This window comes from Myotis davidii, unplaced genomic scaffold (genome assembly GCF_000327345.1).
Source record: "Myotis davidii unplaced genomic scaffold, ASM32734v1 scaffold743, whole genome shotgun sequence".
NCBI classification, from domain to species: Eukaryota; Metazoa; Chordata; class Mammalia; order Chiroptera; family Vespertilionidae; genus Myotis; species Myotis davidii.
The window spans coordinates 1,968,476-1,981,140 of NW_006296221.1; the positions used below are offsets into that span (position 1 = coordinate 1,968,476).

The following is a 12,665-nucleotide window of genomic DNA, read 5'->3' on the forward strand; positions in this document are numbered from 1 at the left end:
GCATTCCTGTTCCCTGGTTAAGATAGAAAGGGGGCATTTCAACATGCCGTTTCCTCAAAAAAGGATTGAATTCAAACAGTTCCAAAGTGGGAAAATTAAGAGGTGAATGTCATCACCCCTAAATCCTCCACAACCCAGTCCCTCCGGACGGCTTACTCAGGCACCTATGAAGCATACACGTACACATACAAGTATACTTTTATGTTTGTGTGCCAGTTTACTTAATCATTTGTTCCTATGGAGTATTTATAAATCTGCCCTGTCTAATACAGAAACCACATGTGGTTATTTAAATTCCATTTTAAATTAATTAGAATTAAATGGAATTGAAAGCTCAGTTCTTCAGTCTCATCACATTTCATGGACTCAGTTGGCATAGGTGGCTGGTGGTGACTGTGTTGCATTGCATGGGTGTGGGGCATTTCCGTGGTGGCCATTCTGCTGGACAGTTCCATGTAGGGTGTTTCCATCTCTGCAGAGTTCTGTTGGACAGCACGGTATAAACGTTGTTCTAAAACTTGCTCTTTTCACTCATCTTATTTTGGACATCTCTCTAGGTCATACATACCAATATAGTTCATTTTTAAACATAGTTGCATAGTAATATTTTCATTTTTTAACCTTTCTCTTATCTTCAGCATTTAGGTTTTCTTTAGGGTTTTATACAGCAAGATTTTTAAGGGTATAAATTATATGGAAATGGAGGATAACAAGAGCATTCCTGATGCTTTTTTACTCATCTATGCAGCCTCTTTTTAAAGTGTTGACACGATTGCTAATATTTAACCATTTGTGCTGGGCTCATTGAACTGTCCTGGCACAGAAATAGAGTAGAAAGATTCCTCGGGTTAAAGTACTGTTGACCTATATATGGACAGCATCAGATAAAATGTACTCATTATTGAGCATTTACTCATTCACCTGAGATATTTGTAGTCCCGGATGACCCACAAGGGAAAGAAATTGAATTCTTTTAAGACAAAAAATCCAATAGAACTGGAAGTTCTCAGTTAATTTTCTTTTATTTTGAGCATGTCTTTTCCATCCCCTCCCCATATTATTCTGTTCATAGAGAAAACTCAAGTGTGTATATGTGTATCCATTGCTATTCCTTTGGATCTAACAATGTAAAGGGGAACTCAACTCAAACCAAATGAAATATTACATAAGCTTGGCTCTGCTCAAAAATAATTTTGAGAAATGAAGTTTTGGGTTTGTTTGTTTGTTTTTGGTTCAGACAGTTTTAGAAAATATACAGGTTTGGTCTTAAATGGAACTGATTCCTCAAAGGTTTTTCCAAAATAAGTCTGGTTGAATTTGTAGTTAATTTTTTGAAAGCATATCTGAACTTGGTTCAGCACATTACTGGTTGCAGGGGGTGGGGCTCGGGAGGGTCTGAATCTAGTTCATAGTTTGGTTCAGTTCCTTGAATCTAAGCACATTAAAAAAAACCCTAAAATGTAGCATTTGTTTCTTTGTAGGATGGAGACCCATCCCTTCCCCCTGAAAAGAGGAAACAGGTGAGACTTACTCCTGATGTTGGATAACTCTCAAATTGTTTGATTGGTGCCTTCAATGGTTATGGAGATCAGGGAATGCCAGGATGTGCAGAGAAATCTTTTAGTTTCCAGGATCCTTTTGTCCTATGGAGGGGAATGGGTAGTAGGGCCATTCTGACTGCAGAGAGGGTTTGGGGTGGGGTGATGGGTGAAGGGAACCAAGTGAAGTCCAACTGGTTGCAGAGTGCACCCCATTCCTTCTTCCAAGGAATTGACCACATTCCCTTTCTTTTTGGGAAACCATAAGTTGAAGGTTCATGGCTATAGCACATTAGCTTACTGTTCCATGAGTGGTAACGTTTTACTGTTTATTTTCTGCCACTTCAGACTTTTTTTTTCAATTTTGTATTTTATTTATATTTTAGTATACTTAGCATACAATATTATATTAGCTTCAAGTGTACAACATAGTGATTCAACATTGTATACCTTATAATGAGATCACCACAATAAGTCTAGGTCCCATCTGTCACCGTACAAAATTGTTATGATATTATTGTTGTTAATCCTCACCCAAGGATATTTTTCCATTGATTTTTAGAGAGAGTAGAAAGGAGGGAGAGAGACAGAGAGAGAGAGAGATCGATGTGAGGGAGACACATCGATTGGTTGCTTCCCCAACCAGGGCTGGGGATTGAGCCTGCAACCGAGGCATGTGTCCTTGACTAGAATCCCTTCAGTCCATGGGCCGGCGCTCTATCCCTTGAGCCAAACTGGCTAGGGCTTGTGATATTATTGACTACAATCCCTGTGCTGTATATTACCTTCCCATGACTTATTTATTTTATAACTAGAAGTTTGTACCTCTTATTCCCCTTCACCTTTTCACCTATCCCCCCAATCACCTTCCCTCTGACAATCATCAGTTTGTTCTGTTTCTATGGGTTTGTTTTTCTTTTGTTTTGTTTGTTCATTTGTTTTATTTTGTTTTGTTTTAGATTGCACATATAAGTGAAATCATATGGTATTTGTCTTTCTCGTTCTGAGTTATTTCACTTAGCATAATACCCTCTATGTCCATCAATGTTGTTGCAAATGGTAAGATTTCAATTGTTTCATATTCCTGAGTTATTCCATTGTGCGTATGTAGCACATCTTCTTTATCCATTCACCTATCGGTGGACACCTAGCACTTCGGACTTTTAAAAGCCAACTTATCAGCAAAACTCACAAGCCATTTATGTTCTTTTCTCCTAAATGGTAGCCAACATTGTTTACTGACAAATTCAATTTTTTCCTGTGGCTTTTAGATGCCCACTTTCATCAATGAACAAATCCTTGTATAAATACATGGATCTGTGTCTGGACTTTTGGTTCTGTTACTTTGAGCTTCTATATAGTCCTGTGGTCCTACTACATTATTCTGGTTTTACTTTATAATACTTTTAATATCTATTTGGGCTCATCTCCTTCCCTTTGCTCTTCTTTTTTAGGATGATAACAAACAATTTATCAGGTGCTCCTCTGATCCCCCCTCCCCCAAATCCATACCTATTGATATTTTGATCCAGGGCTTGTTAAATTTATAGATTAATTTGGGGACAGTTAACATTTTCATAGGATTATACCCAGGAATATTGTACATCAAATGTCTTTTAATACAGTTACATACATACACACACATATATTGCTTTTTCCAAAGATATATTTGTTAGAACTTTTCTTAACTTCACAATTGTTCTATGCTGACATACCCTGAGTTGTCGCCTTTTATGGGCTTGAGGGGAGCCCAGATGATGTGATGTTAATGCTGTGTGTTCCAGGTTATAGGAATTCTCTATACCAGAGCAGGGCTTCGAAACTAGTGGATGCAAATAAGGACAAGTTTGTTTGGTCTTTTCATAACTGTCACAGCTAACTAAACATCCTGTTTTTGTTCATTGATCATATACCTGGTATTGCATATAAATGTCTTAGGTTCATTACCTTGTAATTTTTGATGCTGTGTAAATAGTATGGCCAAGACACACACACACACACACACACACACACACACACACACACGCACATGCACATGTGCACAGGCGTGCCCACTTACCCTTAAATAGCAATTCAGTCCTGTGGCTACCTATTCAGTCAATCGGTTCTACTCACACCCATAACCTCCTTGCTATTTACTTGATTACTTTATAATGTTTCAGATTTTATCTAAAGCCAAACTTTTCTATGGAGCCAGTTGATTTTTTTTCTAAACAAAATTACATGAACAGTTAGCATTAATGTCTAAAAATTGGAATCTTCATCTGGAATTGCTAGGTGCTTTTGTTTTTGTGATTTGGGGTGGCTATGAGCAGTCATCTCTGGCATGACTTTAGAGTTTGTTAGTATACATGAAAGAGTTTTACAGTGTAAATGAATTCATATTCTGTGACTATATAATACATAATTTACATTGACTGAGGAAAATCTGATGAATTCCAGTAAGTCTGTCAAACTGCGTTCTTATAGGGAAAAAAAGCCACACAGGTACGGGCTTTGTAGCTTTTAATATGGTGTGGAGTTTCTGTCCCTCTGGGATTTAGTATGGTGCTGTGAGCTTGCATTCTGCACCCTTCCTGCTGGGGTTGGAACCACTGATTTGCTGCATGAGGTAGGATGCATTGGGGTGCACGTGACAGAAATTCTAGACTGCTTAAGCAATGCAGGAATCAATGACCTTACATAACCTAAAGTCAAGAGGTAGTGCAGGCCTCAGATGCTGTATAGTTGTCAGGTCCATTGTGCCACATTTAGCCCATAAATATACAGGACACCTGGATAAATTTGAATTCTGATAGATAATTAATACTTTTTCAGTACAAAGTTATGTCCATGTATTATTAGGGAATACTTATGCTAAAGCGTTATTCATTGTTTATCTGAAATTCAAATTGAACTGGGCATCCAGTGTTTTATCTGACCACTCTACCACTGTGCCTATTTTAATGCCAGCGTCCTCTTAGCATAAGTTTTCTTCTAAGATTGGTTCCCCAAAAGCAGAAGAGGTAGAAAACCCAGCCACAGAATACAAGTCTAGTTGGGTGAGTATTGGACATGCTCCTATTCCTGGTCTATTAACATTAACCAGGAGGGTACTGTACATCATCTGCCTTAGATTAAGCATCTGGAATGGAAGCGCTATGAGGCAGCCAGCAGTGATATCCATCAAACAAATTTTGTGGATTTGGGAGGGTTGCTTTTGGCGTGTGAGTCTCAGTTTTCTCATCCATAAAATGGGAGAAAGTAGTGCCCACCACATAGTGTGGCTAAAGGAACAAATGAGATATGTCAAGTAGTGTTTTCAGTTCCATTTCTCTGGACCAGTGGTTCTTACATTCTTGAGAATCAGAGATATCTTTGGGAATATGATGAAAGCAATGGGCCTTTGCTCCAGAAATACGGCACATAGATGCCCACAAAAATATTTGCATTCAATTTCCTAGATTCATTGACTGTCTGCTTCCTGTCCACGGATGATTGGGGTTCCTTGCACTGCATTTAAGAGCTGCTGCTCTAAATGTTTTGAGGGTTCTTCTCAGATATAAGTAGACATGACTTGTGCTTTGTAGCAGTTTGTGCTTTTCAGAGACTGTGTATGCATGGCTGGATGAATGGATGGATGGATGGATGGATGGATGGATGGATGTAATATCCTATCTTCTGAGGTCACACTGGCAAGGATGTCTTTCATGAAGTCTCAAGGGCACATTATGGGCATTATGGATTCAAATTTAACCCAACTACTTGCTGACTGGGTATCTTGTGTAACTTTTCTGGGACTCAATTTCCTTCTCTTCAAAATGAACATAATAATGAGACATATTCATAAAGTTCTTATGAAGGACTGGTATGATAATGCTGACTTCCTTGTACTTGGTGAGTGCTCCATGGTGAGTGAAAAAATTGATTGGCTATTTTTAATTTTTCATGTAACTTGTCCAAGGTCACACAACAGGTTAATAGAGCAGCACTAGATTCCAGATCTCCTAACTTGTGGTTCAGGGTTTGAGTTCAGGTGTTTTTGTTCTACATTTGATTCTTAGAATACGTGAGTGGAGAGGAAACATAATCAATATTTAATTCAACCCATTCTGAAAGTCCACAGATTAAAAGCTTTATTCGAAGCCCTCTGCTTCAGAGTGGTGGAGCACCAGAAATTAACCTAGGAGTTGCGGCCTAACCCACTGTTCTTTCCTGCGACCAACAATATCTGGCCATACTTTTTTCCTGCTATTTAAAAAATATATACTTTTATTAATTTCAGAGAGGAAGGGAGAGGGAGAGATAGAAACATCAATGATGAGAGACAATCATTGATCAGCTGCCTCAAGCACCTCCTTACTGGGGATCAAACCTGCAACCCGGGCATGTACCCTTGACCGGAATCGAACCTAGGACCCTTCAGTCTGCAGGCCAATGCTCTATTCTCTGAGCCAAACTGGCTAGGGCCTTTTTTTCCTGCTTTGTTTGTCTCCTCCTCAGAGGACATACCAGAACTTTCATGATTGTGGTGCAAGAAACATAGTTGTCAAGGCTTTCTTTTAGAACTTAGAATCCTTTTGAAAACAACTCAATTTCCAATGGTAAATCATCCGTTAAAGAAGCTGTGAAGGAGACGTGACAACGGCGATGCACTAATAGCTTCCCGTGCGATATTGAAATGGAAATTTCTTCCTGGTACTCCAGGCAGAACCGCGTGAGGGGCATCCCTTCGCACTGCAGCGAGAGATCACCGAAAGATCTCAGATGCCTCTAAATATTTGTCTTTTGCTAAACAAGCAGCCTCTCCAAAGTAGACAAAAGGGGAATGTAAATGATCTTGGGTTAATCTTCTTATAAAGTGGGATTTGGGGCAGTCACGGCAGCCCACTCTCCCCATGCAAATTCCTCCTGGAGTGAGTCACCAGCTGCATTGTTGTCTTTTCCGGTTGTGATTTTGTGCAGCTATGCCACGGGAGGCTTCCTCTGGGTCTAGGAGGGAGCCTTTGCTTTCTTCCCTTAAAAAGTGATGGCTTATTTAGACGGTGACATACGCCAGGATGACAACCCTGGAGAAATCAGAGCAGAGGGCCCCCTGTGGGGCGGGAGGGAGCCTATCAGTTCAGTAGCAAAGTCTTCTTAGTCAATCTTATTTCTGTCCCCGGTGACTGTGAGGCAGAGCATCTTTGCATCTGAGTCTCGGTTTGATGCTCAGAACCAAAAACTCCCTTCAAAGGTCTCACGTACTTTGAGATGTTACTTTCATAGCACTTTGAACAGTAGGTATGACTTTCCTGTCACACCAGGGAACCTGGAGGAAACATCCAGGGTCCAGCCTGTGGGATATTTCCCAAAACATAACGGCAACTTCCTTCTGAGCCCTAATGCCTCTTGCTGTAAGTCTAAGCCCTTTGAATCCTGACAACAATATTGTAAGGAAGGTGCAAGCACCCCCAATTGGTAGGTGAGGAAATTTAGGCTCAATGTGTCCAAAGAACTTGGGAGCTGTTAAGGGAGCCACTAAAGTGGCAGATGCAGAATCATAATGAGCGAGATTAAGCAAATATTTATTTATGTAGCCACCTCCCAAACCTACTGAAGAGTGTTTGCCCCGGGGGCTGGAAATGCATTCGTTGGCAAGTGTGTGTTTTGAGATTATGTCCGAGATCTTTCTATGAGGTGGGAGTAGGCTGCTGAGGGCTCCTTGCCCAGCCAACAGCTATGTATGGAATAATCTCTCGGGTGGTTGTTTTCTGTAAATCAGAAAGCTGTCGCTGTAGCCGAGGTCATCACCTTGGCAGTTGCTGTGAACAGTGGGCCCTTGCTCAGCAGAACAAGTTTCACTCTATTACTATTAACGCAGGAGTCGCCGTGCACCAAAGCAGCCGAGTAGAAATTGCAATTAAATTTGCTATCAATCACACCGCTCAAGTAAGCTTGATGTTTCATCAAACTTTTTTTTTTTTTTTTTACATATTCTTGTTTTATGTAGTATGTTCCCTTATTGAAGGTGTGGGGTAAGGGCTCCAGAGTATCAAACTTTTTAGCACCATGTGGTTGAGCAGCATTTTCTGAATCTGGTCTCTTTCTTTCTCCTGCTCTTTTTTCCTTACTCTTCTTCTTTTTTAAAAATAGTTTTTTACTGATTTCAGAGAGGAAGGGAGAAAGAGAGAGAGAGAGATAGAAACATCAATGGTGAGAAAGAATCATTGATTGGCTGCCTCCAGCATGCCCCCCACTGAGGATTGAGCCTGCAACCCTGGGCATGTGCCCTGACTGGGAATCCAACCATGACCTCCTGGTTCATAGGTCGATGCTCTACCACTGAGCCACACCAGCTGGGCTTCTTACTCTTCTTGAGGAAGTGCCTAGGTCAAGGTTTTACTGGTCTCTCTCTGACTTTTCCCTCACATTTTTTATTTCCCATTTTGCCATATCAGCAAATTGAGAAGTAAGATACAGGGCTCTCTGGTAATGCATCATCTTTTATTCTACAGTGTGGAGGAACTTTTCTATGGCTATGTTACCTGAAATGCTGTTCATCTAATAAATTAGCAAGATTCAAGATGACTGAGGGGTCTGGGCTAGCGCCAGGTTGGAAGGTTAATCTTAAACTTGTTATCACTTTCTCTTCATGTTGTTTTATATCCTCTATCCTCTTAGATTCCATGAATGGGGGCCTGCAGATTTAACTAACAGGAGAGTGATTAATAGGAGAAAACATGATTTTATGAATATTTTATGTGGAAGGGAATTTATAGAAAAGGGAAACTCAATGAACTGGTTAGACTTGGGTGGGGGCTTATATACCACTAGAGGCCCAATGCACAAAAATTTGTGCACTCAGGGGGTGGAGGGTTCCCTCAGCCCGGCCTGTGCCTTCTCGCAGTCTGGGACCCCTCGGGGGATGACCACCTGCTGGCTTAGACCCACTCCCCGCGCGATTGGGCCTAAGCTGGCAATCTGACATCCCTCTGGCAGCCCGGGAGCCCTTGGGGGATGTCCACTTGCCAGCGGGGAGGAGGCCTAAGCTGCAGTCTGACATCCTTAGTGCTGCTGAGGAGGCGGGAGAGGCTCCCACCACCACCACTGTACTGGCAGCCATCAGCCTGGCTTGTGGCTGAGCAGAGCTCCCCCTGTGGGAGCACAATGACCACCAGGGGGCAACTCCTGCATTGAGCATCTGCTCCCTGGTGGTCAGTGTGTGTCATAGTGACCAGTCATTCCCAGTCATTCTGCTGTTAGGGTCAGTTTGCATATTACCCTTTTATTATATAGGATAGAGGCCTGGTGCATGGGTGGGGGCCGGCTGGTTTGCCCTGAAGGGTGTCCCAGATCAGGGTGGGGGTCTCGCTACGGTGCCTGGCCAGCCTGGGTGAAGGGCTGATGGCTTTTTGCAGGCTGGTCAAGTCCCCCTCCCCAGTGGGGACCCTTATCCCATGGAGGTTTGACCAGCCTGGGTGAGGGACTGATGGCTGTTTTCAGGCTGGCCACACCTCCTGTAGGGTGGAAGGTCCCCACTGGTATGCCTGGCCAGGCTGGGAAAGGGGCTGAGGGCCGTGAATGGAGCTCAGACCCTCTGTGGCCAGGAAGCTTGACTTCCTCCATCACTGGGGCAACCAAGCCTCCTGCTTGCTCCAGCTCCGTGGCTGCTGGCCGCAATCTTGGTTGGGTTAATTTGCATATAGTTGCTCTGGTTGGCTGGTGGGCATGGCTTAAGGCATAGCAAAAGTATGGTCAATTTGCATGTTTATCTTTTATTAGTTTAGATTCTAACAAAAGGATGGGGTTTGGGCTTCAAGGGATGACAAATTGTGGGAAAGTGACTAGGAAATATATGTGGAAACTAACTTGAGATGAGGGTTATTTTAATTAGGGTTGTTTATGGTGCCCACTCTCAGTCTCGGGTGATAAGAGTTGCTCTTCTTCTGGTACTGGGGCCGATAGGACATGCTCACAAAAGGAAATGTATGCCCTGCTTTCAGGCAAGCAAGGGGAGGAAGGAGAGCTCTCCGTATCTGTTGATTCTCAATTTCTTCAGCTCAAAATAATCTCTACGACAAAGTGGCATATTTTTGGAGTGACTTATTCTGATCCGCTTGCAACCATCTTTTCATTCTGCCATCGGGGAGAAGAATGGTCTATGTGAATCCTTTTCTCCCATCTCAGAGATTCAGGGCTGTCTCCTCCAACTCGCATCCTGAAACCCCCTCCTTGGACCAGTGATGGTTACTCGGTCATTGGAAACAGGAGGCTCTAACAGCGATCGTCATTGCCAAGCATGAGGCATCATTTTTCACGAATCTCCCGTCGCTTTTTGTAAGTTGAAAGAATGTATTGCATAGAGTGTAAACGGTGATGACACATGTTGTGGCGTTTCTAAGGGAATTGAAACAGAGATGGAGGCAGGGTTGTTGTTCTTATCCTCTGCCCTCCTAGGCTCCGTGAATGGGGGCCTGCAAATCTAACTAACAGGAGAGTGATTAACGGAAGAAAAAGCATATGATTTTATGAATATTTCATGCTGGAGTTCACAGAATGCAGTAGGACTTGGGGAGAGTTGGAGAGACTCTCATTGCTCACAGGGCACATCTGCCCCCGTGGGAACTTCTGCAGCCAAGCAGAGGGAGTGCTGGGGCGAGAAGATCACTGGCCTCTCTGGTCCCAGGGCTCTGCCTTCACAACAGCCATCAGGGGTATCGTCTTAACCTCTGTGCAGAGAGAATTTCTGTGGGCCCCACCGTTCCCGCAGCGGGGGCTGGCCTTGGCAAAGCTTCTGCAGACATCCGTGGTAACTGGGGGTTGAGCTCTTCCTCTGACAAAGGAAGGTGTGTCGGAGTGAAGAACTGTGATATCCTCTCAGCCTCAGGTCTCCTGGCTGTATTTTCATCAACTCTCTCTCCCCTCCCTTCCGCATCCCTATTTTAATAAATCAACTTCTAGCCAAAAAGAGGAACTTCAAATATATGCATTCTGCAATATATCCCACCGTATTCAGCATTCCGCTATGATCAGAGCTAAAATGTCAACCATTCCTGCCGGCCTTGGCTAGATCTGAATATTGAAAGTAGGCTTCTCTTTAAGCCTTTTCATGTTCTGCTATTCATGCTCCCACCTGCCCCAGAGGTTTAGAGAAAATAATCTCTCAGCTTGTTTTCTTTCCCTGTGAAATCCTTCCCAGCATCTGCCACCTTCCCCTGACATTTCCTGCACCCAGAGCTGCTATTCTAAACCGATGGTCACAGAGTCCTTCCTGATAACATGGAGACAACACGCTCTGCATGGCTGATACATTACAAGCAGGCGTCCCGTGTTCGCTGGATGGGTTGTTACAGCGAATGTGTGTGAGTCACAGGCATTATTTTTGGCCAAAAGAATGGTGTGAACTTTTCTCCTCTATTTTGAGTGCTTTGAAATGTACCACTTCTCTTGTCTTTCTTTCTTCTTGTTCTTTAAGGTGTTAGGCACTGTATCAGAATAGTGGTTGTCTAGTTTTCAGAGTTATTGTTCTGGAGTGGAGGTGGAAGGCCTGATGAATAGGAAAGAATTGTGTGCTGACAAGTACTCCAGCCTATGAAACGTAGAAGAAAATTACAAGTTACCTTCCCTAACACAGGACACCTCCCCACCCCAGCCTACCCCAGGGGTCAGTTTTAAAGCTGGTGTAGATTTACTGTGAACTCACTTGATTGACTATTGTTTTGCAGCCACTGTAGACACTACTGATTTTATTTTGGTAGATTTCTTTTGAGCCAGGCTGCAGAGTAAATCATGTTTGACAGTCACATCACTGGGTCTCTGAATCGCTGTTCCCTGAAGCAGCCCTGTTCTCTGCTTTATGTATCATTGGAGGTATATACCGGGTGAACAGGGCTCAGCGCTGTTCAAAGTGATGCCCAAGGACCAGTGCCCAGCTCAGGCTGCTGTTGCTGGACAAGCTCAGTGCTGAAATGAAGAGGAAGTGTTCAGAAACTTTGACAGCAATCTGACAGCAGGTTTTTTTAAAAATATATTTTTATTTATTTCAGAGAGGAGGGCAGAGGAAAAGAGGAATAGAAACATGAATGATGAGAGAGAATCATTGATTGGCTGCCCCCTGCCCACCCTATGCTGGGGATCAAGCCCACAACCCCAGCTTGTGCCCTGACTGGGAATCGAACCATGACCTCCTGGTTCATAGGTCAATGCTCAACCACTGAGCCACGCTGGCCGGGCAGACAGCAGGATTTTTGAATCTAACAAACACTTGAAGTCTTGATATCTTTAATTCATTTTCCTAGTAGTTAATTTCTATTATATTTTGTAACAATGCTGGTTTGTGATGGAGTAGAGGTAGAAAACATACTGCGGTGATGCTGGTGGATGCGAACATCCACCCCACCTGAGAGGCTCAAGCCATTATCAATTCAAACAGGGAAGGTTAGGGCATTGCAGTTTGGGGGCAATTGTTTGTGTTTTATGAAGTTTTCACTATTCCTGTTATAAGCATGTCTCTCTGAGCATCTCTTCTGCCGCTGAAGAAAAGGCAGGTGCTGTGAAGGTGGATTTTGCTGTGTGTCCTGCAGATGGGGTGCTGAGATGCCTGACCATGTGCCGGGGGCAGTGGGCCCTGGGAGGCTGCCTTCAGCCCTGGGCTCCTCCCCCTCCTCTAGGCCGGTTACTGGGCCTGGGGCATGTCCCCCTCAGGTGGGAAGGGATTATGCTTGCTGAGCAAATGTCTGGGAAATGTTTTGGAGTTGCATGGAGGAAAAGCAGAGGCTGCCCACCTGTGACAGTTTGTGCTGAGAAAGAAGACCTACAGGAGGAAGGGGTGGAACCAGGAAAAGAACTGGAAAAAAAATCAACAACTGAATACTCTGTCCACTTCATGTAGTCTCTGGGGTGAACTGCTCTCCAAAGTGGAAGTTTTTGATGTGATGGGGAGAGGGAGAGAGGGAAGCCAGTAGCTGGAAATTCCCCCGGGATTACCACAAGGATCTTGCTCACTCCCCACCCTTTTCCAAGTCTTGGTTGAAAGGTGGCCTTCCCAGTGAGGCCTCTGTGGCTCTTTCTCCTGCACACTCAGTTCCCTTTGCCTGCTCAGTTTTTCTCCATAGCGGTAACCATCCAACTACTGGTCATTATTTATTATAATATAATATAATATAA

General features: G+C 43.4%; 1 protein-coding gene across 1 annotated transcript in view; it reads left to right on the forward strand.

Annotated features, from left to right (window-relative positions):
- The window catches only part of CCDC149 (coiled-coil domain containing 149), a 66,033-nt gene that overhangs the window by 2,057 nt on the left and 51,311 nt on the right, over positions 1–12,665 (forward strand). Inside the window, exon 3 of the mRNA XM_015568682.1 lies at positions 1,482–1,520. Within this exon, the coding sequence (XP_015424168.1) occupies positions 1,482–1,520 (39 nt within the window). The remainder of the gene's footprint in view (positions 1–1,481; positions 1,521–12,665) is intronic.